This window comes from Notolabrus celidotus, chromosome 20, assembly GCF_009762535.1.
Source record: "Notolabrus celidotus isolate fNotCel1 chromosome 20, fNotCel1.pri, whole genome shotgun sequence".
Taxonomy (NCBI): Eukaryota; Metazoa; Chordata; class Actinopteri; order Labriformes; family Labridae; genus Notolabrus; species Notolabrus celidotus.
Window position 1 is genome coordinate 22,590,201 of NC_048291.1, and position 25,342 is coordinate 22,615,542.

At 41.4% G+C, this 25,342-nt stretch overlaps 2 protein-coding genes across 2 annotated transcripts in view; one reads left to right on the forward strand and one right to left on the reverse strand.

The window, feature by feature from the left end:
* The window catches only part of si:ch211-278a6.1 (SRC kinase signaling inhibitor 1), a 44,934-nt gene extending 34,076 nt beyond the window's left edge, over nucleotides 1–10,858 (forward strand). Inside the window, 2 exon segments of the mRNA XM_034711492.1 lie at nucleotides 333–470; nucleotides 5,218–10,858. Coding sequence (XP_034567383.1) covers nucleotides 333–470; nucleotides 5,218–5,223 — 144 coding nt within the window. The 3' untranslated portion in view covers nucleotides 5,224–10,858.
* A 505-nt stretch (nucleotides 10,859–11,363) lies between these two features.
* fmnl1a (formin-like 1a) lies at nucleotides 11,364–24,851 on the reverse strand. The gene is given in 27 exon segments (XM_034712344.1): nucleotides 11,364–11,781; nucleotides 11,894–12,008; nucleotides 12,172–12,267; nucleotides 12,353–12,454; nucleotides 12,538–12,590; nucleotides 12,593–12,677; nucleotides 12,758–12,916; nucleotides 13,119–13,199; nucleotides 13,284–13,352; nucleotides 13,444–13,678; nucleotides 13,769–13,971; nucleotides 14,064–14,188; nucleotides 14,279–14,414; nucleotides 14,416–14,883; nucleotides 15,505–15,606; nucleotides 15,694–15,843; nucleotides 16,972–17,082; nucleotides 17,191–17,265; nucleotides 17,663–17,756; nucleotides 17,864–17,940; nucleotides 18,210–18,318; nucleotides 18,900–19,043; nucleotides 19,135–19,218; nucleotides 19,849–19,922; nucleotides 20,019–20,105; nucleotides 20,463–20,546; nucleotides 23,949–24,851. Coding segments are annotated over 27 exon segments (3,369 nt in total). The 5' UTR covers nucleotides 24,135–24,851; the 3' UTR covers nucleotides 11,364–11,716.
* Nucleotides 24,852–25,342: the final 491 nt, after the last annotated feature.

A 25,342-nucleotide genomic window follows, 5' to 3' on the forward strand; every position in this document is an offset into this window, starting at 1 on the left:
ACAACTCAGCAGGAGAGATCATTAAGCACATTGCCGCATGGATCCTGCAGTAAGTTGAGGCAACGCCAGTTTTGAAGCTGTTTCTGTATTCTGGTCTTTGTCACTTTCTACTGATGGATGGTGAAACTCAGTGAATGGGATTGTTAGGTTTTATAAGCTACAAGCTCTGGTCTTAAAACCTCATTGATCTCAGGAGACAGAGTAGCCTACTGAAATAAACGCCATAGTTTGATGTGTGTTAGAGGCCTTAACTAAAAGCACTGAAGAGGAAAATAAAATGTACAACCATGTTTGTTACCACGGTCTGATTCACACTTCTCTTCTTTTCCCAGGGAGGGAACAGCTCCGGTATTGGGGAGATTCAACACTCCTCTGCTGCCTCCAAACTGAAGCACCTGCAGCAGAACAGCACAGACAAGAGCAAAAGCAGCAAAAGAGAGGACTTCATGAAGGTTCAGGGCCAGCAGCAGGTATGGTCTTACTCAGCACCCTTAAGACCAGTCATGCTTGATCTTGCAGTGCCTGTACAAACAGACTGTACAGAACTTTCTTCTATGATTTCAGAACTAGTCACTTTTTTGGATCATAAAGCCAAGGCCTTAACGGATTATTAAACAGAATAGGAGTGTAACAATCATCCAAGTGAAGATGACTGTGGTAATTATAAAAGACATTAATTTATATAGCTCTCTCTGTCTGAAATGAGGACAAAGAGGTGTAATGATCCGTGCCTTTGGAAGAGCCTTTTCTCTCACATTATAGCAACAAATTTGTCGTCCTTGTTCCTAACATAAAAAAGTTAATCCGTGATAAAGGACTTGGCACCTTCAGCCCCTCTCCATTTAACTCTCAAGATGCAGCATGAATCAGTCATTACTGTCACTCCTCACCTTCACTCAGTCCTCTGCTTGTCCCACAGAACCTCTGCATGTCCCCACTATGCTCCTCTCCTCAGCGCAGAATGTCTTTAAATATCAGCTCATTTTTTATGTAATGATTGTAACGTCACGGCATTGACGGATTTGTGTAAAAGTCTGAATATCAGATTGAGAGTGGAGGATTAGCTCACCTCTATTGTTAACTGAGCTTGATTTTAAACTAGTATCTCTATATATAAAGTCTTAGTTCATTATAAAGTAAAACGTCATAACTTTGCATTATACATGACCATAACAGGCCTGTTTAAGTAATAAACTGTTTTTTTTCCATTAAGAAATCACCCTGGTAGTATGGACCCACAAAACTATGATTAAAGTCTAGAGCCTTTTATTTAATTCTGTTAACAACTCTATAAAACTGCAGTTTATTTGCAAAAAAGTAGTAAACTTCAGGCTACAACTTCTGTCTATACATTTTTTTATACTTGAAGGCTCAACACCTTTTCTTTGTTCGTGATTTGCCGACATTTTTGTTTTCCTAGTGAGTTATACAGCTGGACATTAGGATGCGAGATGGCCTCTCAGGAGAGAAAATTGAACTAGTGAAGCATGTCGGTCCAGGAAAGGCAGGAGGAAGTTTTGCCTCTGCACAGGTGAAAAAAAAACGTAATGTCAATGTAACCTCAAAAACTAACAGGAGCGGGAAAGTGAACCCCGACCTTCATATTTCATACACAGAATTTCACATAGAATTCAGACACAAATTCGTTCTTGGAAATTGAAGAGAAACGGATGTGTTGCGCATGGAGGGGAAAACTGCTGAGATGGGGGGAGTTATGACGCTTGGGTTGCCTCAGACTATGAAGATTGGGAGTAATATCTGCAGTGCCATGTAATAATCGCCCTCTTGAGTCACTAGCAATCAGTGGTTATTCAATATGAAGAGGCTAGCTCTCTTTCCAAACCCTTCAGTCTTTCATGTTTCCTCTTCTTTATGTCTCTATACTTCTTCCGCTTCCTGTTCTCTGTGATGTTCCTATGCCGTCCCTTTTTTCCTTTTCATTCTGTCCCTGTCACTCCCTTTGATTTAGGAGAGTCGATTCCTACTCTTGTTTACTGAAGTAAGACTAATGCCTTTATTTCAGTAAGACACACATGGCATCCTCTCTTTGTCCACAAACAGTTGAAAGCAGTGATTGTGAAAAGAAGCTGCGTGTGAGAAAGTGCCGTCCTCAGAGGGGCAGTGCAAAATCACAACTAATTGTCAGTGTGGGAGGATGGCACTGAGCTGTTTAGGGTGGCAAAAAATCTACAACTTCATGGGGAATAACAAAAGAAACAAAGCAAAAAAAACGATATGATGTAAGAGAATAAGTCTGCCATCACAGACTTAACAGTTGCTTATAACTCCATCTTGTGGCTTTTTAACGTAAGAGCAGCGAGTAAGGGGCCAAGAGAACAGTTAGGCTTTTAAGCCAATCCCATAGCTAGTTAGCTCTTGTTAGCTTATGCAATAACAATCATTCACAATTAGACTCCTGAAACTCTCATAAGATCTCTACATATAGTGTGCACAGAGTTTGTTGTTGTGTATAGGAATATAATTATAGAAACTGAGTCCAGGCAGGCAATCAGATGGAATAACTTTGGTTCTATAATTGCTCGTGCATGGTAGCATGAGCTTTGTAAAAAAAAAAAAGCACACACGTTTTTTCAAACCTTAATGAGGCACGATTCAGATTATCTGGTGCTGTCTTAATGGCTTCCTCAAGCTGTTACATCTGAAATAGCTCCTTCTTGGTCAGATTCCTGATGTCTTTGATGTCAAAGCAAGAAAGCTGCACAGACCATGACAACTTAGCTTACAGATGGAAGGAGGAAAATCATTTCAATTCAGAATAATGAAACAGCTGAGCATGAAGTATGCTAGAAAAACACGCTGATTATCTGCAGTTCATTTCATCAAATTATGGAGGCGGCTGGCTCTCTTGCAAACAGCCTTTAGAAGTTGATTGAGAACTTTCACCAACTCTACGCTCACTTCAACCAATGTGTTTTTAACCCATCCCTGACAGTATGCTCATCATCTTTCTTAGACCACTTAAAAATCTAATCAAGCTTCCTGCTGCCACATAAACTAAATGTTCACAACATTTATGACAAAAAAGTTGGCATGTTGTCTTTGAAGAATATAATTAAACAGTCACAGCCTCCCAGGATCTGACATGTAGGATTATGTTTAATTATAAAGCTGTAACTTAAAATGATCACTATGTAGGATTATGTTTACTTATAAAGCTGTAACTTAAAATGATCACTATTTGAGTGAGTCACCACAGCACTCATCTCACTTTGACTGTACCCTCAAGCAAACACCTGCTGCTCCCATTTCTGACTGATATTATTGTTCCGCTAATCAGACATGCCCACCCTTGCTCAGCCAGTAGTTGACGGGTAATGGTGTCTCCTTTCCTCAACATAATACCCTGATCATGGCAACATCACCCCAGAGCTCTTCCCTCCTTGCTGTACCCATTGTTGTTTTTGCTTTTTTCCCTGGGGCACACAATCACAGAATGATGACGCAATTTATGAGTCTTTAACTGACCCACTGCCTCCCATCCCTGCCCACTACAGTAATAGATTGGAATATCTACTAGTATTAACCTATTGCCTCAGTGGTACTAATAATTCAGTCATGATAACATTTCCTATCAGTTTCAGTAAGAAGCAGCTGGTTAACATTAACATTTCATGAACACCAGCTGGAGAAACAGTTAAACATTAAGACATCACTGTGTTTTGTTTTTATGAGGGTCCTGTGTTTGGAATTATTAATTTCATTACTTATTCTCTTTTTCCATCAACAACAAAAAAATCGGCAGCTCAGTGTTCAAGTGCCTTTCAGCTAATTTGTGATTTTGTGGTAGCACCTGAGGTGGCAGATTTCAGGTGTTGCTACCCTTGGCTCCTGCAAATAATGTATTCCAACTAAGTCTGATCATTGGAGCAGGAAGGAAATATTTATTTTCATTTTTTCATTTTTTCTTTGCAAAGCATCAGGTTCCTTTGTCAGTCTGTGGTCTGATGTAATCTGTCTGTGTTAATTGTGGGTGATACATTTAACACAGCCGTTCTGATGGTGGTGTGTGCTGCTATGCTCTGTCTGTCTGCTCACTAAAGCCTAACTCTGAGGTATGAAAGCATTCTAGGCATGAGGATCCTTCAAATCAGAGTGCTGGATAAAAACAGACAGTTCAAAGACGCAATTTCTGTCCGTTTGCTTTGGCACAGATCAAGGATGGCATGACAATGTGAATCACTTTCACGCTGCAAAACCCTATTTCCATTTCCCATTTGGCCTCTTATTACTTCTGGCAGTAAAACAGGCTAGTTAAGGTACCAGGCTTAATCTGAGGGTTGTGAAGGCCTTTCCTGGGGGGCTGTCGTTTGGCAGGCAGCTCCGAGTTCAAAAGATGAAGGGTGGCTGCTCTGCAGCACTCACAGCCCTGAATAAATGTGTCGGCCAGGCTTGAGAGGAGTTCCTCGAGCAGAAGGAACAGCCGTGCTCTCCAGGGACGCTTGGCAGCACAGGCTGTGGAACTTGAACAGAGCAGGTGAAAGCTTCCCAGCAGCACAGTCCAGACGAGTACACCTGCTCTCTTTTTATTCAGAACTAATCCCCATAATCCCTAAACAAACACATTTCAAGACTTTGGAGCTTTAAAGAAAACTTTACTCCTTTCTCTTCTTACTAAACAAACATATAGACAAGCTTTCCTGTAGTGAGGAGTAGCACAAAGTAGAGGTAAAGTTTTAGATCCAAAGGACAGATGGAGTGAAATACACTAAACTGTTACTGACAGATGCATTCACTGTCACCCTGCCTGCAGAGGAGCCATATATACATGTTGTGAATGGGACGCAAATTTGATTTTGTTGGAACAGTGCCATCTGCTGACTCATTCCAGCATTACACGAAGAGACCCAACGTGTGATGCTGTCGGTCAATCCGAATATTTTGCATTTTTAATGAGTAAACATCTTTTAAAAATGCAAAATAAAGGTGTTTAACAACTGTGTAATCTGTATCATCTCTTAGTGTTGCCCCCTGTGGTAGAAGCTGTGTTCATCACTGGTTTGGTCTTCATGTGTAGATGGCAGCCGGTCTCGTGGCTTGCATCACACATGCTGAAATCAACCTGAATAATGATCTCCTGTGTTTGTCTCTTGTTCTGTTTTCCTCTCCCTCACCCCCCTCCCCCTCCACTACATGTTTCTTCTGACACCTGTGCCTGCGGCCAACCTCACCCCACCTACTGTTCGTGTGACCCTGCAGCAGTGAGCGACCCTTGCGTGTCCGGCCTCTTCGACCTCCTCCTCCTCCTGTTAACCTGAATGGAGAGCTACACACATCCATCTTCCCCTTTTACTGTCCCCCTCCAAATTCTACACTGAACCCCAGTCTGTGTACGTTAGTGGAAGAGTGAGTTTGTGTGTATGTGTGCGTGTGTGTGTGTGTGCAAGCATGCATGCACGGGCATGTTTGACTATGATGGGAAGGGAAGGTGCGGCAGGGGACAGTGCCCAGTCAATTTTCAGACTTTTTAACTCTCATGATTTCCCCTTTGATCCCTGAAAACCTCCCCTCCCTCTCCCTGTCTCCTGTGGCCCTGCTCTACTTGAAGGCTTTGGGGACCAACAGCACCAGTGGCAGTGTGGAGTCTTACCTCTCTGGTATCAAAACGGGCATTTTCTCAGGCCGAGTGCCCTCCCCTGCAGCTGGATTTGCCCCCGGCCTGAGGAAATACCCTCAGGATGGGTCATTTCCCTCCTTGACAGCCTCCCCGAGCCAAGCGAAGGCCCTGCTGGCAAGCCTGTCAGCTGCTGGCCTTAGTGCTGAAGCCCTGCTCCTCTCCTCGGCCATCCGTCATCACCGCCTTCTACGCGAGCAGCGAGCCTCCTCTTTGCCCTTGCAGAGTAGCCGGTCCTCCTCCCCGACTCCCCCCACTACTCCCTCTCCTTTGTCCTCATCCCCTACCACTCCGACTCCCTCGCTTTCTCCCTCCTCTCCCACCCCTTTGAGTCCCCTCAGCCTCTCATCTGCGGTTCTAAAGCGCAGTGGTTATAGCCTTGACAGCTGCAAGGAGGGTGGCAGCGAGTCTGTGAAGAAGGATCTGACCCCTGGACACTCTCCATGATGAGCAGGATGAGGACATTAGAGAACACAAGCACATCAGATCACATCTTGAACCATGAAAACAAAAACTCACTACAATATGGAAACTCACTTCACTCTTTGAACCATGTTTTGTTTTGTTTTGGGAGTATTTCATTTTCTTTCCCTCTACTCATCCTGGTATCAGTCTTCATATTTCCACGAACAGCACTATCAGACTGTAAATGAAGTCACATTATTCTCCTCCTTTTTCTTCCTCTCCTTCTTCTTCTTCTTCTTGGATAAGTTACCCACTCTGATCTGGCTCCATTGTTCCTCTGCTGTTCTCCCACACAGTTATGCTGCCAATCTACAAGAAAGAGAGCACACAAATGGGCCTCCCTTCCTGTCAGCTGCCTGCTTAAAGTGAGATGGTCAGGATGGTTTACTGACAGTAGCCGTCACGTGTACACGTGTACTCACTCTATGGGATGTATACAGAGTAGAAATCATTTCTGTGACATCTATCATAGAGCGTGGAGCTGCAATAATCACCAAGTGAGTCCTGTAGTTATGTGTGTGTTGCTCTCACTTACCTGCAGAATGTGAACTGAAAAACAAAAGTAGATGAAGGTTAGTTTAGTGTAAAGGCTGTTTTACTGTAAAAGGGCATATATAACATCTTCTTTCTTGCATCGCCTGTGTTTGGTACTCTGACCTGGTGCTATATTTTCCCCTCTGTTTGTACACCTTGTGTAAAGAGTTTACTTGGCGGTCTCCAGTCCCTGATCTCTGACCTGTGCTCTGTTGCAAGTGTACATTCCTTTATCTGAGAGCCTGCTTTGGTTTTTGTCTATGTTTGGAAATTTAGAATCATCCCTACAAAAAAAATCTTGCACCAAAAATGAAGAATATTGAGGATATTTGATTTAAAATTTATTTTACAATGATATTTACATTGTTGTCAGAAAAGCACATTGTAGGGTGAAGTCTCATAACAGCACACTTGTATTTAAAGTACACCCAGGAGATATAGTTGCACAACAGATGGGAAAAAAATGTATACAATTGTCTATATACGTTATCAATGTTGATTTCTCTTGACAATCAGTATGTTTCTGTATTCGCATCTTACGAGTTGCTCCAGCATATTAGCACCTGACTTAAAACACTCCTCCCAAAGACTCAAGCACACACGGTGATAAATATACACACATTTTATCAATCACATATGCACTTGTAAATCTGTTGGCAAAAGCACACACTCTACAACTTTTGTTTCAGCACACCTCGTGTTATGATTCATGTTCTAGTCACAGCTGTCGCACCTCTGATACAGAGCACTCCGGATAAATTTGCTGCATCAACCAGGACAGGATTTCACCCTTTAACGTGTCTGATCTGCAGTGACAGATCCAGGAGTTTCTTTCAGGATGTTCGTTTCTTTTGAACTTCAAAGGTTCTCTTCTGGGATGCCGCTCCTTAAGTTTCAGCAATTTGCTGGTCTTGTTTTAAAACACTGTAACTTCTTTGAACAAGAGCAAAAATACATCTTTTACAGAAGTGGAACGATCGCACTCGAACATCTCTGATGCCATTTTTACTTTTGAGCTTCGCTCTTGAATGGCCTGAGAGGAGAATAATATAGTACAGATTCCTGTTAAATAGGCACTCTTTTGTCACCTCTTAAATCTGGTTAACCATGACAAGCACAAAGCTTCAAATGTGTTCTTAGAGGAAGGAAGGTACATCCCTACACATTTGTTACCATTAGATGAGCAGCATTGCTGTTTGTTACCTTCCTGTTGAAACATAAAACCTTCTGAATGTTGGCTCTGTAGTTGGCCTTCAGAACAGTAGTTGAAGTTATCATTATTTAAAAGCACATCAAAAGCCTACCAGTGATTCCCTAAGTGTTTACTCTGCACAAGGAACCCTTTTGAAGCTCACTTTCCTGTGTAGTCGCCTTAAGGCTGCCCACTGGGGGAGGTGACGAGGTTGAACAGACAGTCACAGACAAAGTGATATTTTTCTCAGTCATTCACCAGAAGACTGTGTGAAATCAATTCTTTGTGGCATCGAGATTAAAACATGTGCAAAGGAGCTTGTGTCAAAGTGCAGGCAGCTTGAGGAGAGGGGATTAGTTTTGGGACATGTGTTTGAAGGCTACTCTAATAAGACTAGCTTTGACTTGCCTCCCTTCCTTCCATAGAGGGGCTTGTGATATAAAGACCCAAAGAGATGAGAGGAAGTGTCTGACAGTCATAGAGCCAATAAGTGGATGTTCTTTCCCTGCCCCTTTCACTTTGCTTTGTCTTTGGTCTGTGAAATGAAAACCACTCAGTCGAGGTTATCCTTGGATAAAGTTTAATGGGCCTCGATTCATGAACAGTAGCATTGTGCAATATGTAATTAGCACTCATGCATTTAACCAAGGTAGTGCTCTTTGCCTTTGTGAAAGGCCTGTTTGTTTGCAAGGACCTGTTACCATGTTTTTCCCAGTGCCTCGAAGACTTTGTTCTTGCCAGAAATCCCCAGTTGATCTTGTATTACAGTATTAGATCAGCAGCAATGACAGAATTACACTTTTACCCAAAGAAGAGTCTGCGGGAATGGATTGTTTCCATTTTTCACAGAAAAAGAAAAGCACACTTGAAATGCAGAGTGTGTCAAGTTGCAACGGCGGCATTTGACTAAACACTCCCTGAGCTCTTACAATGTGCAAAACTGCAAGCTCACAGCACAGCGGTTAAGCCTCACTGTGGGCGCTCTGTAGCTCTGCCAGGCAGGTTCAAGCCCTGGGTTTCATATTGAGTGAAGTCAAATGAAAGAAATTCACTTACTCATGCTGTTCCACACTCAATCCATAACTCTCGGAGTTAAATTTGCTGCAATTGCGTCTGGTGAGCGTTGGGAGGAAGTGTTCACGCTTGGCTGCTTTCCCCAAGTTAAGTCTGAGATGAAACCTCAGAGAAATGCGTGACAGTGCTCTCTGGAATAATATTTTCAAGACAAGTGTTAGTGGGCTGAGATTTTCAACATGGCTGGAGGCTTAGAGGGCATGTTAAGACACTCACAGTGGATGCCCCTGGCAATCAGAAAAACTTGTGCAAACTTGAAATCAAAAATAGAAGAAATATAACTATAAATATATCTAAGTGAGATGTTTGTGTATGATATAATAATTGTGAAGAAAAGTGTGATATATATATAGGCCTAGATTAAATTATATACTGTAAAATGTCATCATCTCTTCAGTTTTTATATATTAGTGACCATTTTGTACAGATTTTTCTTTTTTAATTCATTGACAGAGAAATTACATTTCACACTAAGATTATTTATTCATACACAGAACATTTTATATTTGTTTAAAAAATATCTGTATAGATACAGTTACCCTCTGTAATATAAACTGAAGTTCTTTTTTTAATTCTAGGATTTTCTTTATGAACACTGATTTGAATTTAATGTAATTTTGATTTATGAAAAGCTTGTCCCTGAAAACGCTTGTCCGGCTCGTCTACACCTTTGCCTCCTTATGTGAAGGATCACTACTGCGGTGTGAGAGCCTGGACCAGTGCCTGTGCTAAGGGGCTTATTTTGCTACTGTGTTTCTTTTTGTTTTGGGGGTTTGTTTTCTGTACCTGTGGTCTGTTTGTATCGTTTCACCCCAATCCTGTGTTTGTGATTCAGCTGGTATTAGTGAGCAGGGGATGGATAGAACAAGACGTAATGTGGGTACTACTGTGAAAGGTCAGGTTGTGCTTAAAGGCTTTACATTGAGCCGTGCTGCTTTGGCAAAAGAAGTATATGGCTTAATATTCCTCTGTGTCATGTTTGCATGGGACCTGTGGTAGCAATGTGACATATTCAGAGACAACAGCCTCTTAATCTTCACGACAGGTGGAAAGTACATTTGTTGCTTACTCAGCTCCAGCTGTTGGATCATGGGGCTCTAAGTAGCATTTTAAGCTAAACACAGAAGACGTTCAAACCACTAAGATGGATCAGTGAGGGAATTATGTAGAGGTGTATGAATTTAAAGATGTATCTCCTCTTTGCCATTTTATCTTTTTTTATAATGAACCTACATTCTATAGTATGTATATGAGATTTTTACATGAATGTGTGGATGTTCAAAAATCTTGGCATCAAAAGTAGAAAAACAAAATTGAATTGTAAATATGCCGAGTCATTCCTAGCGAGTTCAACAAATTGTTATGTCCAAAAGATGTTTTAATACTAAACTATGGCGATGGGTACAAAGGTATATACAAAACAATGCATGAATAGTCTCAAGCAATCGCACGGTGCAGTCGAAAAAAATGTTGTCTACATGTTTTCTGCAGAAAATGAGAAAGAGAGAAGAGAGAAGTGGTTTCCAAACACTGAAGAATGAGACATTATTTTGGTATCTGTGACACAGGCATGTTCAGTCTTACTGTGATGTTATGTGACGATGGAGATGATGATAGTGGCCAAGAGTGTTGAATGTCTAGAAGGATTCAGAATGCTTGAACGCACCCCAACCAGAGACGTCACCAGTGATGGTGTCCTCTTTCCACTGAGTGATTCTCCCACTTGTAGAGTAGTGTGATATAAGAACAAAAATAATACAGAAAATAGATCTATGATATAATGATATATAATTTAAAGCCTACTGATACTGGAGATACTAATTTATCAGTGTGGATGCCATGATATTCTGTGAGAAATGTGTGTGTTTTTCCCTGTGAGAAGATAGTCGGCAGTTGACTCTGCCTTCTTTTGTACATAATTTGCTGTGATTGTGTGTCCAATAAAGTGCAGCTCTCTTGTACAATGGTGGCGTCTCATCTTGCTTGATAATAATTGAGAATTGTATCAATACATTGATGATTATGTCTCGTTGGGAAATGGAGCGCTGCCTGCAAGCTAGTTCAGGCAGACAACTCGAGCCGCGCTAATCATACTGACACGTCACCACCTCTCCATCAGCTGATCTCAACATCCTCATTCGGCGGTCTATTTAAACGGCAAGCCTCCTGTCTCTGCCTCTGCTTGCAGTGCTCCTGCTGTTCTGCTCAGTGCTGTGTGAAGTTTGTCCCCACCTCCTCCCCGGCTTCCACCTGCGGGCTCCGGGGGGGTTAGTCCTCTCTCATTGCTCCTAATGTCTGCATTTAAATATCTACGAGGAGTAATGAAATTCGGAGCCCACACGGCAAACACAATACTGTATGCTGCAATAAACTTATTAAGTAAACGTGAGTTGTCTGACTGAAATGCAGACACAAACTGTGGGAGTTCTGAGCTCCAATTTGTAAAGAAAATACATATAAAAAAAATTGGTTAAAAAATGTGTTATTTAAAATACAGTTTAGTTTGTTACTTCATCAATGGCAATACTACAAATTAAGAGCATACAAAGCCATCACGTGACTGAGAAATATTTCAATGTTAAATTTTTTTACAGATTCTGGATTTAATGTATGGATAATTACAGTAAAATATCAAATACTTCAGTCATAAAATTCTATTTACACAGAAGATTCACCCTACATGTTTTTTCAAAAATACAAACTGTGAGCTGATAATACATTTTTATAAAACTGTACATATCATTTTAAACCTGTGCTTTTATTTGTATGCTTAAAGGATTCCAGTATGTTTTGTAAAAAAGAACTGGAACAGAAATAGCTCAAGTGTCCTGGCGCTGTGCGGGCCGACGAACATCCGTCCGCCTGTACGGTGTGTTCCTCAAATCTGAGTCGGACCAAAAAGAAACACATTTTAGCAGCTGGCTAGCATCAAACATGCAGGACAAATGCTAAAACATTGCCATGCCAGTCATCCCAAAAGAATCATGTTATTGTACCTGTGATGATGTCCTCCAAGGCGCCATCCTTCCCTTCGCGAACCTGCGGTTTCACCTGCCTCTTCTTCAACTCGGCTATGAGGTCCATCTGAGGCATCTTGGGCATCATCGGCCCCTAACAGGTGAAAATGCAAAGTAAGCCTCTTATCATGTCAGAGTTTAAGTGTCATGATGGTTTTCCACTGGATGAATATTAACTAAGAAACTGAACCTTCATTGAGCTGAATATGATTCAAGATAATTAAAATACTAGATGTTCAGTTTTTGAAATAATTGACCTTTTGTGACCCAGGCTTGTTTGGAGACAGCGGCCCCTTCGTCTCTTTGCTCTCTTTCTCCATTTTCTTTTTCAGCTCAATCTCCTGCTGTGCTGCCTGTGTTTAATCAGGGACAAAACAATTAACATTGAATGCAACATTTGTTTTGGATAAATATCATAAAGCCTCCCTACACTCTCACCTTATAGGCCTTTATCAAGCGTCCAAACAGTGGGAAAAACATGGAAGGCTGTGTGGTTTTGGGGTTCTCTCCGAAATACTCCACCACAGCGAAGTATGCCTCCTGGTGGGGGAAAGGCAGAGTCAGACAACAGCACCTTTAAAGAATCCATCTCAAAGCAAGCAGGTTTTGTGTGAAAGGCTAACCTGTGCTGTCTTGCTGTCTTTGATGAAAGACTCCAGCTGCTCACTGTTGGTTTGATGAATTCCTTCAGCACAGGGCTGTCATCCTGCACCAGGAATTCCTTTTTGGCCATTTCCATTCCTCGTTCTAATGAGCGGATGTCCTGAAGATTCCATCCAGCGATACTGCCAAATGAAGAGAATTGAGTTTTTAATCAAATCTCAATTTTAAATCACAGGTTACAGAACAGCTTGATTCCTTGGGTTAACATACCTAGGGCTGCTTGTCTACAAAGTGTAGCTCAGTGTGGAAGTTGGCCAATTCGGGATATTTTTCCTGGACGATGCTGGTGATGAAATGTAGCAACGTCTGTGAGCGGTCAGTTGATTTGGTCTCCAACAGCTGAGAAGTGAAGGTCATAGGGTTAGATTCTTCAATAAGATGATCTCTGAAGTTACCAAAGATATGCAATTATCAATTACAAGGTGATATATATGGAAGGTTTGCTAGAATTAGCTTATATTTTGTTATTGGTTGTAAAAGTCTAAGTGATCTGTGACCTTTTCTAAAGTGAGAGAGCAAATGTAAAAACGAAGCTTCTTACCAGATCCAGGCTCTGCAGCCGAAAACCATAAACTGCACCCCTCTTACTGCTGTTCATGTAGTTGCCGAAGGCGAGAACAATCTGAAAGGGAACAAAAAGGATGACTTGTGAAAATAAGCACAGATTTGAATGTCATGTAAGCATGTCATTTTTTTTTTAACTTACTTCTAAAATCTTTTTCAGTTTGGCTGAAGACTTAATGGACATGGATGCAGCAATGATGGAGTTCAGTTGCTGTGAAGGAGATCAAAACAAAATGAGAACTTGAATCTCATTTTCTTTTTTCTTTTTTTAGTGTCAGCTTTATTACATGTGTCAAACTGACCGGCTGCAGGCGTTTGACAGTTTCCGGGAAGTTGCCCATGAAGGTAAGAGTGCTTATGCGCTGCTTCAGGCGAGGAATCTTTCCAAAACGTAGCACAAACTGATCCTCGTCGGCGAGCTCCTCGAGCGGACGACCATCTTTCTCGTAGTTCACCAGCAGCTTCATCTCAAAATCTGATGGTATGAAGTGCTCGAGTAACTCCAGGAAGTCTACAGACAAAGACTGCTGGTCATACCTGTAAAAAAAATAGTTAGAAGAGGCAGATCAGAGAAAGTGTGTGAGTGAAAGAAAAAAAAGGGGGAGGATAACTCGATGTAGCACATACGTCTCTATGGCGGTGCAGATTCCAGATGGTTTCATCCCTCCCTTGCGTAAAGTGATGGCCAGATTCTTGGCCTTGTTGGTATCGATTAAGGTGGTCTTGCTGGGAGCCTTCTGGACCACCTTCTTGCTGATAGTGGACACATCTTTTGTAGTACCCTGGGCCCGAGTCTTGAACTGTTCCTCAAACATCTCCATGTTCAGCTCCTGATGTAAACAGAGAAGAGGGATGATAAAGAATGATATCTGAAATAATATACTGTACAGTGAGGGGGGAAAAAAGAGTTGCATCTTCTTACCCCTAAGACCTGGTCGTCATCCAGTTCATTGAAGACGGTGCCTGTCACCTGGTTTGGTTTCAAGGCCTGCCAGTTTAACAACGGCATCCTGAACTTGGTCTGAATGGGCTTCTTCGTCTTGAGCCCTGAGGAGACACAAGAAGAAGAGAGATAAACAAACCAGAGATTCTTACTCATGAGGGTTTTTAGTTCTTTTATTCATCTGAAAAACTTACCAGGCTGAGTGTTCGGTGCTCCAGGAGGAGGTGGGGGTCCACCACCACCAGGTGGGGGAGGCGGAGGAGGGGGTCCAGAACCAGGTGGGGGAGGTGGAGGTGGGGGTCCACCTCCAGGTAAAGGAGGAGGAGGGGGGCGGTGGTGGAGGACCTCCTCCTGGAGCTTGGGGAGCTCCTGGTGGAGGTGGGGGTGGAGGAGGAGGAGGAGGAGGCGAGCCGACAGCCCCTCCAGGACCACCAGGAGGAGGTGGTGGGGGAGGTGGAGGAGGTGGTGGAGGTTGAGCGGCAGAATGGCCGGATGGTGGAGAAGCAGAATCAGTGACGGATTGAGGAGGAGTGGGCGGTTCTGCTGAGCCCGGGACTTGGATGTACTCGACCACCGTCACAGGCAGCACCTGGATGTCCAGACCTCCAGAGGCGCTGCGGCCCAGTCGGATCAGCCCTTTGTCCTGCAGCTCCTGGATCTTCTGCTCCAGCTCTGAGGACATCTGAGGGGTGGTGGTGATCACACGCTCCCTGTCCTTTTCCCGCTCCCTGTCCAGCTCCTTCTCTCGCTCTCTCTGCTGCAAGGAGCTGACCTGAGAGCAGGACTCCCGCAGACTTTCCTGTAAGACACAAATATACATATAAACACAAATAGCACAACATTTTATTTTTTACATTTGCAGATATATTCTGAGGTGTATCTGTATCCCTGCCAGGAGCTCTGCAGCGCTCACATGCTAATGATTAATAAGTAATGTTCATTGTGTTAGCTTGCTAACCTTTGCTGATAAGGGTAAATAAAACATTGAACAAAAACAAATATGAATGTGAGCAAAATGTTATTTTACCATAATGAAACTCACTCCAGAGCAGAGACTTTAAGCTGATGGTGGCACTACAAACAGACGAGGTCCCTCATGTCATCACACTGCTTTTTTAATTAAAGTTTGTTTGAACAATATGTAATGGCATTGTCTCGATCCTCCACTGAGGACCAACTGAGAGACAGACACTACTGTCTGTGCTGATTGTCCACAGATTAACTGTGCAAGTGCAAATACTCTCCTCTTTTTTATTTCATATAGAAAGTCATTAGACTTCAGTTTTATATTAAGATGATTAAAGAATGTGAATTGCTTCTTCTTTAAACTCATTAAAACTAATTATGAGAATGAGCACTTTTTGGCTAATTAATCCAATTAAACCTAGCTCATGTCCTCATGTCACAGAGCAGCACTTACTTTGAGCAGCTCCGTCTCCTTGGTGGCCTGCATGAGCTGAGTCTCAAGTTCAGACATTCGCTCTGCGGTCCCATTCTCAATCTCCTGAAGCCGGATGCTCAGCTAAGACACAGACAACACTCCTTCAACATCACAGATCCTCAGAATGTCTTTATGTTCAGGGAAATTATGTTTGAATATGTATCTGACCTGTGAGTTGTGCTCCTGCAGCTCATCCACATGCTCCAGCACCCCTCCTCTGTTCTCAGCGTCCTCCAGCAGGGCTCCCACATCCAGCACATTGTCCAGGTAGGCCTGGATCTGCACCTGCAGCTTCTCGCTCTCTGTTACCTTCAGACCCTAACAGACCAAGACATACAGTAATGATGTATTATTAAAAAAATTGAATCTAATAATCAGGCATGATATTGTAATAGTTGCAGGTTTCCAATCATCACTTACACAGCTTAGAGGTTGATTGTCTTTTATAGATGGTTGTAATTTTTATATATTTTCATTATTTATCTTTTCTTGCTAAACAAATGCTGTGCAGTGTTTTTAAAGAGGTTTTCACTGAACAGAATAATAATAATAATACATTATATTCATATTTCATGTCCTCCTTAGATCATGAGTGTGGAGGAAGATGGTGTAGCTGCAGTAGTGGCAGGTTCAGTTTTCAGGTAGAGTTTTGGTGTAATCAGCATAGCAGCATCATGGAATGAAACTCCATGCCTGCTGTTGACATGGCCAAGGGGGACCAACCCTTGAGGGACCCCACAGGTGACAGCAGTCAGATCAAGGAGGATGAGAAGAGATGGAATGTGGGCTCAGCAAACTGGAATTTCTCAAAGAGGCACTTGAATTCTGGATGGTCCTGAATCTGAGCAGAAACAGCTTTTTCTAGAACCTTGGACAGGAATGGGAGGTTGGATATGGTCCTGGAGAAGACAAGGATTTCTGGTTCTGAGGTGGGTTTTTAGAGATGGGGTCTGATGATAGCAGCAGTTTTTACAGCAGATGGAACATGGCCGGCTTGGAGGGAGTGATTTATGACTAATGTTGAGGGAGTTTGTGGTCTGAGGACGTGATTTATAGTTGTGAGGAGCTGCTTGGAGTTGCCAAGGCTATTGTTAATGATGTTGGAGTTGAACTCAGACCTTGCATCTTTGAGGCCCTTAGAGCTGTTTGGTGCTCCCGCCACGGTAGGCCAGTCTGCAGCTTTAAATGCGGTTCAAGGACACGTCCTGCAGTTTTCAATTTTCCCAGCTTCTGGTGAACCAGGGGACGGAGCACGAGAGGGTGACTGTCCTTGCTTTTACAAACATGTGAGTGTCCAGGATACAGCTCAGAGTACTGTTGTAAAAGTCCATTTAATCAGTTGCTATTTTAAGAATATAAACTGTGGCAGCTTTAGCCTTTTAACCCTTCATGAAGACAAACCTGCAGAAACACACACATCAATCTGACATATTAAAGCAAACTCACCTCCAGATACTTGTCTAACCCGAGGTGAGTGAACTCGTACTGTAGATGAACACGGAAGTTCATGTTCTCCACTGAGTGGACCACAATGTTTATGAACTGCATGCAGGCCACCTAGACACAGGCATAATGGATGTTGAATCTCAAGAAAATTCTGAATTTAAATTCCCTTTTAGTGTTAAACAATCAGTAGGAATAAAGCACAAACACATGTGGACCCACCATGAAGTCAATGTTGCTGTCATCATTAATGAAGTACTCCATCAGCTTCTCAAAGCGGTTCTTTTCTCTGCTTACCTAGAAAAAGGCAATTTATTTGAATTTAATGGATTTAATGGATATTCTCAGAAAGTCATTGTAACTCCTGAACAAATGGCCGCATAAAAGAGGCATTTATGAGAAATAAGTCTTTTTCCATGACAAAGAAGTGCCAGGCCTCAGTCACATTACACAAATAGGGTTTTTTTTTCAACCTGTGCACTGTCCTTGCAATTTAACTTCCCACACGTGTAATACTGCTTTCCATGTGCAACAGTTATGAGCACATGTGCATGTGAGGGCTGCTTTGTGTCAGTCAAAAGATGAGTAATCAAAGGGGGGAAGTCCGGAACAATTACTTGACTAGACTAGCAACAGACAAAATCAAATGTGATGGCTGCAACATGACAAAAAAATACTGATTAAAATATTTCACCTCTTTGAAATTATCAAAAGCAGAGAGAATGATGTCATGTCCTCCTCTGACCAGACACACAGCAGCCAGCAGCTCCAGGACAAGAGCTTTGGTCCTGTGTCAGAGTAAGATAGGTTAGATATGGATACAGACAGACAAGGGGACGGATGAATAGACAGATAGATAATACAGTCACTTTGTCTCACACATATGTGCACTAACCTGGGATTCCTGCTGTTGAGACTGAGGGTGATCTCATTGACACAGCGAGGATGAGTCATCACTAGGTTAAAACCAGACTGTAAAAAAAGGAGAAGGAAAAAAACACATAAACATGTGCCCCAAATGTGACTGATGGATACCAAAATGTAGGAAAATTATGTTTGGCTGTAGATAAGTGAAAATATAATCCTGTTAAAAGACTTTAAATCAACACAGAGGGGCAAAAACTCATAAAAGGGAAACAACAGTGACATTATGTGAACTCATTGGAAGGAAACTGCCTCCTTGCTTATAAACGCGTTTCTAGGACAGACACAACAAAGGAAGCAGTCTGTTAAGGCTTTACCTGGTAGTTCATGATAGCTCGCAGGCACATTATGCACACATGTACATCATCTCTCTGGTAGGATGTATGGGACTTCTTGTGGATCTTGTTCCCAAGAGTGGAGCTTATTCTGTAAAAGGATATCAAGTGTACACACACATGAACAAATGCAGGAGCCAATTAGATGTGGTTGTTGTGGTGGTTTGTAGTTGAGGCCCTGAACTTCTAAGACACAGATTAAACGTCAGCTGTTAGCTTATACCATTTACAGCTTGTTTTGGACATACACTGTGTGTCTGTTTGACAGCTACAATGTGGTGAGACAGGGAGAAAAAAAAAAGAAATACTCTGTAAAGAGTAAAGGAGATGAATGAATGGGATGTGAGAAATCAAGGTATTTGTCACAGTTGGGATGTCTCAGTTTTGGGAGGAACTGTCTGTGTAGAAAAATATGACCATAAAATCAAGAAAGCAGCAGAGACAGAGTGCTCGTCAGCAGATGTAAAATGCACATAGATTAAGTCAAAAAGACATTAATTTCATTTCTACAAATTCAACAAATCTTATGCATGAGGTTCAGTTAAATTTTATAAAGCAAACCAAGGGGATATTGCATGATTGCTGGTGACCTCTGTGGCCTTACAATATTTCACCATCACACCATCTCTCCCATACTCTATTTCTTCATCCATATCTTAAAGTTCCTCTCACCTGACAGTCAGTGCTCGAGCAGCTCTGGTCACCCCATGTGACTGGGAGCTGCTGGGGTTTTTTGTCAAGTCTTCCATTGACCTCTCTGCAGGTTTTCCTCTTTCTGGCAGAGTGCCACCGTTTTCCACACTCTCCGAATCAAACCTGAAGAGTTCATAAAAAAATGAACATCCATGATGATGAGTATTTCAATGAAGTGGCATCATCAGTTTCAAAGATAGTTGCTGATACTCACGAGGCGTCACTTTGTGCATGAGACAGGTACTCCACAAGAACATCCAAGCCTTTGTTTGGATCACTGAGAAACTCCTCTGCCCATCTACAAAATGTAAAGGATGTGGATAAAAACAGTGACTGTTACTTCTGAAGAAGAATTATCCAATCTCTTAAAATTCAATTTTGATTCATAAACAAAAAAAACATCCTCTTGCTTCTATTCAACATACACTGTTTATCTGTTTCAGCTTGGTCCACTGTGACCAACAACAAATGTCACGAACACTATTTAATTGGATCGTCTAACACACCATTTTAACTCTGACATTCCTCCTAAAATGTAGTTTGTGAAAAGTGTTTAAAGTTTATTGACAACAACAGATTCAAACTTTATTTAATTGGTGAAGGTGTCATCTGTTGTTCTCTCTGAGGCAATGCTTTTACAAGAAGGTGTAAAGATGTACATGCAGACTGAGCCCATGGGCCATGCAAAACTGATTCCTGCCATTGGTCTCACAACCTTTTAATAGACTGCCAGCTGGCAGGGGAGAAGAAGTGTGAATGCCCCATTTGGAAGCTTGACAACATAAAGTCTTAATAACTCTTTATAAAATTGAAAATATCTCTTAAATTGAAATAATAGTTTCTAGAGTGCACAACAATAAAAAACACATTACACAACAAATAACTTCAGTAACGTCATGTCAGCCCCACCCTAACTTTGCAGGCTCACCCAATGTGATTGGTGCGGAGGGAAATCTCCAAATCTTTGAGGACCTGCGTGGCATCCTGGATCCGTTTCTTATGCTGGATAAGCAGCAAATGAATGTATAGAGACATCATCAGACAGATAGTAAATTAACCATGTATAAAATATAAAAAGAAGGTTATGTTTACACTAACCCTGCGAGACACCCCTCCTTGATCCTGGTATAAGCTTTTGATCTTATTCAGATAAGTGGATGGGGGGCTCTTCACCTGGAAACGCTCCTGGGGATGCAAAATTCAGAGACATCAGTCACAAGAGGCTTTTTGACTGAGTTCATCTGATCAATAGAGATATGACTGCATCTGAGACACATTTACTGGCGCACAGCATCTGTAGCTATTATTGTCGGTGCTAGTAAACACATCAGACAAACCGCTCTCTGTTTCCAAGACGACGCCTCTATCATTTACCACCACAGAAAATGTACTGCAAGGTTTCCACACTGCACTCTGCTCTTTACCACACCACCATTTTGGTTGTTTGTGCTTTTTGTGTCAACTCTGGTCCAATGTGAGCAGCACTGCAAGGATCATTTTCAGTTCAAAGACATTTATCAGCGTCTGCCTGTAGAGTCTTACCTGATCACAGACTAATTCCCACTTCTTTTCATTGTCGTACTGACTCAACAGCTTCAGTTTATCTGGAGGTAGGTTCATGTAGCTCTGAAAAAGAAAAACAGAGAGGCTGCTTTGGTTAAAAGCATCTTAAGTGTTCACTAAATCTCATTTTGAAGAGCTCTGAGTCACATGTGGAGGTGCTTCTTTTTACAGTTCTCCTTGCCACCCTCAGCCAATACTCAAAAAAACATTGAATGCTGTAATTTCTTCAGGGTTCCTGCTTCGACTTAAATATTCAAATATTCAAAACCACAGATCCACGTTGTTATATGGCACAAGGGTGTTAACCATCTGCCGGAAGCAAAGATGTCTCTCTGAAACAAAATAAACATACTCAGCTAAATTTGGTTTTGTGTTTGTTTCTGTCATTGTATACAATTAAATAAAGTTTAAATATATCAGACTGTCCACAAAAGACTTTCCTATAAGATTACATCTTTGGATTAACTTTATTACACAGCTATCAAAGACAGACTGTTCCTACTTCTGTATTTCTACTGTCCTTTCAACTGTGTGGAGAACTTTTACTCAAAACAAGAACCCCCTCCTCCACACCTGATGCCTTAGGTCGACTCAGCCATGTTTGGAGTTGACACAGTTATGCCACAGAAAGGATGTTTCAGTTTGAGCTGTCACTATCTGCACAGAGTCACACATTTGACTCTCTTTGTAAAGGTTATTCTTTACCTTCTAATGGATTTCAAGAGCCCTTATGAAGCATATTTAGATTTTCTTTTTTTCAGAAAGTAATGAGTTTTTTAATTTGATTTCAGAAATGTAATATCTAAAACATAAAACGTATTGCGTGCACGCAGGAATGCTCCTCAATCACAACCATTCAAATAGACTCCTTAAAGCTCCTGTAGGGAGTTTTCAGCTGGTTATGAAACATGTTAAAATTAACAGTGATGCCTTTTTATGAGTTACAAAAGCAAACAAGACCATCAGCAACTAGACTGATGATTTGTCTATAGTTATTTATATATTTATATATATTATATAACACTGCTGCAAGGGTGAAGGTGTCAGACCAGATGAATGAAAGCATGCTAAAGAAACTGCCTTTTGAAAATGTTTTTCCACAGAAGCTCACTGTGATTGTAAAATTTGACTGTTAAAAGTCAGCAGGAGAGCTTTTTTATCAGAAAACACGAGTTATAAATAAAGGACAAAATCTGCTTAGAGGAAAGAGGTTGTGCGTTGTCCACAGGGGATGCCAAAATGGACACAAACACTTCCTCACAGGATCTGTAATCACAGTTAATGTGTTGTCTTTCTTTGCTGATTGAGTTAATCGTTTCATTATTGTTTATGTTCAACTGAAATGGATCACTATTTCAGTTGACACAGGGCGTTGATCTTAAGTCCCACCATGTATTCTTCTAAGCAGCGGCTTTTGTTTCTTTTCACACTTCAAAAAAAAAAAGAGAAGCAGGAACGGAAACAAACTGTTGCTTAGCTTGCAGGGAGTTGGAGCTTCAGTCTTGGTGGGGTATGGGAGGGGTTACATTGAGGGTTTTGTGGTACAACACTAACCCCAATAATGAGAAAGACTCATGTAAACATTAGTGTTCGTGTTCTGTTGAATGAATTACTAAGAGCAATATTACTCCTAAAGTAAATAACCAGTATGGTGAGGAAGAAGGTGCACTTCTCCTTTCTTTTTGAAGAGCATTACGCAAACATTATGACCTGAAAAGTAAGATACAGAATGACCAATATCTAGAGTTTATGGTAGAAGTAATTTCCGAAAAAGAGGAAGTGATGTCATACTGTCAGTGCCTGAGAGGGTGTTGTTGACACAAAATGGCACAGACTACCACTGTGTCTGAGTGAGGATGTGTCTTGGATATTATGAAACTCGAAAGCCCCACTTTCATGTTGTCTTGTATAGTGACATTTTCATTCTCAGAAGTGTTTTTGTCAAATAACTGAAAAAAAACATGCAAGTGTTTAAATTTGTCACTCCACCCCAACGTCTCAGATGAAACCCACCCACAACGACATTTTTGAAAAATGCAAAACAGTGGGCATGGAAAAAGTAAGGGTGTGTGTGAGGCATGAGATGCTTGGTGAAAATGAAAAAAAGGCGTTAATATTATTTACATATCTGAAGATACATTAGGTGACATAATACAGCTTTGGTCCTGCAAGGTTCAGGGCTAATTTAAAACTTGAAACCATCTCTACCCATGAAATGTACTTTTTTAAAAATACATTTGGGAAAAATACACCACAAGGATTTATTTGCTCAATGGCAGCTCTGACATAAATAGCTTAACATCTAAAAGGACACACTTAAGGGGAATGCACATCTTTAAAGTTAGAGAGAGATGTTTAATCTTCTCATGAACAGATGAGTCTTAGTTAATGTTACAATGTCTGTTTGATCTTCACTAAAACACCCACAAAAATATGGTGGACCACGCTGGCTCTGTAGAGACAACGACAACTGCCATTTATCACTCTTGTTTTAGAATCATATAAATAAATACGTATATATACAAGATGTGATTTTCTTCACCTGTAGGTAGAGAGAGAAAAACTGTGGTTTGAGATACATGAAACATATTTAAGTGTTAAATTTAAGACAAAATGTGGCTGAGAGAGTTTCTGTTAATGTTAGTGGAGCCTCTGCAGATTTGTGACTTAAATTCCCCTGCAGAGTTTAGTATGCTAATTAACATGATTTTGACAAACCTTTAATAAAGTATTGTTCCTTTTCTTGGCTCTTAATGGGATATTTGATGTTTCTATTGCTTATTCTTTTTAAATAAATATTAAAAATAACCACATATTTGAGTGATTAAGTATCCTCAATACCAAACACAAAGCTTTTCATGTGTTTCTCTTCAACATGTCTCACAAGTGTTCATTAGAAGGTTTTATGTTTCTAACTTGTTGGTAGTCTGTTGAAATAGTGATGAAACAGTTGGTTTCAGGCCTTCTGCTCTTGTTCATGTACATGTATTGCTCAACTTCCTCTTTGGGCCAGCTCCCCGGACAGGCGCTAATCACCATGTTTCAGCCAGGAGCCAAATTTAACAGTCCAGGAAAGACTCTGCTCATAAATCTGACAACTTGCTGATAACATTGCTTTTACTGTGATACTCCTATTTGGAAATGAAAAGTTATTTTGTGTCAATTATGTGCGGTATTGCATTTCAAGGGCCTACTTTGCAAAGTGTGTCTGTACACACAGGGCAAAGGGAATGACTATATTTTAAGGCTGACATCATACACGGCCTGAGTGTACATCAAAATGGGTTTACCTGTGTATCAGTCACAGTTTATGGGTTTCAAAACAGTGCAATCTTACACTGTGACAAACAAAACAAAATCATGTGTACTTGCTTAATAATCCCAACCATAACACAAAGCCTCTACCACAACACCAGCTAGCCTTAGTAATACACCAAATTTAAAATCTGAAGTCCAGTCACTCACCAGCACCACATTGAAGCGCTCCTCCAGCTCCTCCTCTGAGGGCATGGGCAGTTTGGGGGGAGCCGGTTGCTTCTTCTGCAAGGTATGGGCTGGGTCACTCATGCCTGGAGCTGCACCGACTGAGTTCCTTGCCTCTCGTCCCTCAGCCGGTTCCTGCTCCAAGCCCCCTGCAGCCGCATTCCCCATCACTAATCTCCAGAAGTAATCCAGGAGGAAAGCTGTGTACAAACCTTTTCTACCAAGAAACCAGTCAAACCCAAAACAAGGTGGCAAAAGTTGACCACACCAAAAGACAAAAACAAGCAGGCCTGAATCAGAGTCTTTGGGCCAGCAGTGAGAGGAGCATTAAGTCTACTGAATCCGCATTGGTCCTGAAGACAGGATGGCTAAAAAAAGAAAGTGGATTGTTCTCATGTCTGTCCTCTCATCAACCTGTTGCTTCTTGAGAATATCAAGCCTTAATGGGGCCTGTTTGGCTCCATGATAAGACCCACCTAAGTATCGCTCACTATTTTCTATACTACCTTACCGAAAACACTCTGTAGAGTTAACGCTGAGGTCTGCGTGCAAGAGGAAGGAGAGGGGAGTGTGACACACACTTCAACACAGATAGAAACCACAGAAGCACAAAAGCAGAAGACTAACTTCCTGTGCATGACAGCAACAGAACCCGTGTGGAGGACAGGGTGGAGGATAACTGTTACACATACCATGCAAACAGTAGGTAGGTGAGGTCAGATAAGGCAGTACAGTTATTACAGATGGCATAAAAAGCTTGCAGGATTTAAGACACATGCAAACCAAGCAGGTGTATTTGCAAGTTGAACCAAGTAGTCAAATAAGTAATCTCCAACTTCTGACATATCCACTTTCACTACATTGGAGCCATTCATTCTCTTTAAGCCTGCTCAGCTTGCATAAAGGGGTTACATTTGCTGGGGTAATTTCCCTTCACGTGAGGTCACGCTGTTTTGGCTGTCAGGTATGGCCTGAATGGTAAGAGAGGACTGCACAACAGCTCCCCTCTCTGTTTGAAGCATGGTACTGCAGCTGAGGTTGCTGCGTTCGTGGTTTATCGGAAATAAGAACACAGCTTCATATAACATTCGTGATGTATTCAATTAGCTCGTTGAAAATGTTAAAATGAATGGTCAGATTTATACTTCCAAATCATAACTTTTTTTTATAGTCAATTGTTATAAGTTGAACTCTGTGGCGTTTGGAGCAAGAATTACTGATATACACTACCAGCCAAAAGTTTTGAAACACTTTCTCATTCAAGGGTTTTTATTTATTTTAATTATTTGAAACACTGTAGATTAATATCAGACATCAAAACTATGAAAGAACATATATGGAATTATTTAATATCAAAAAAGTGTGAAGCAAAGCAG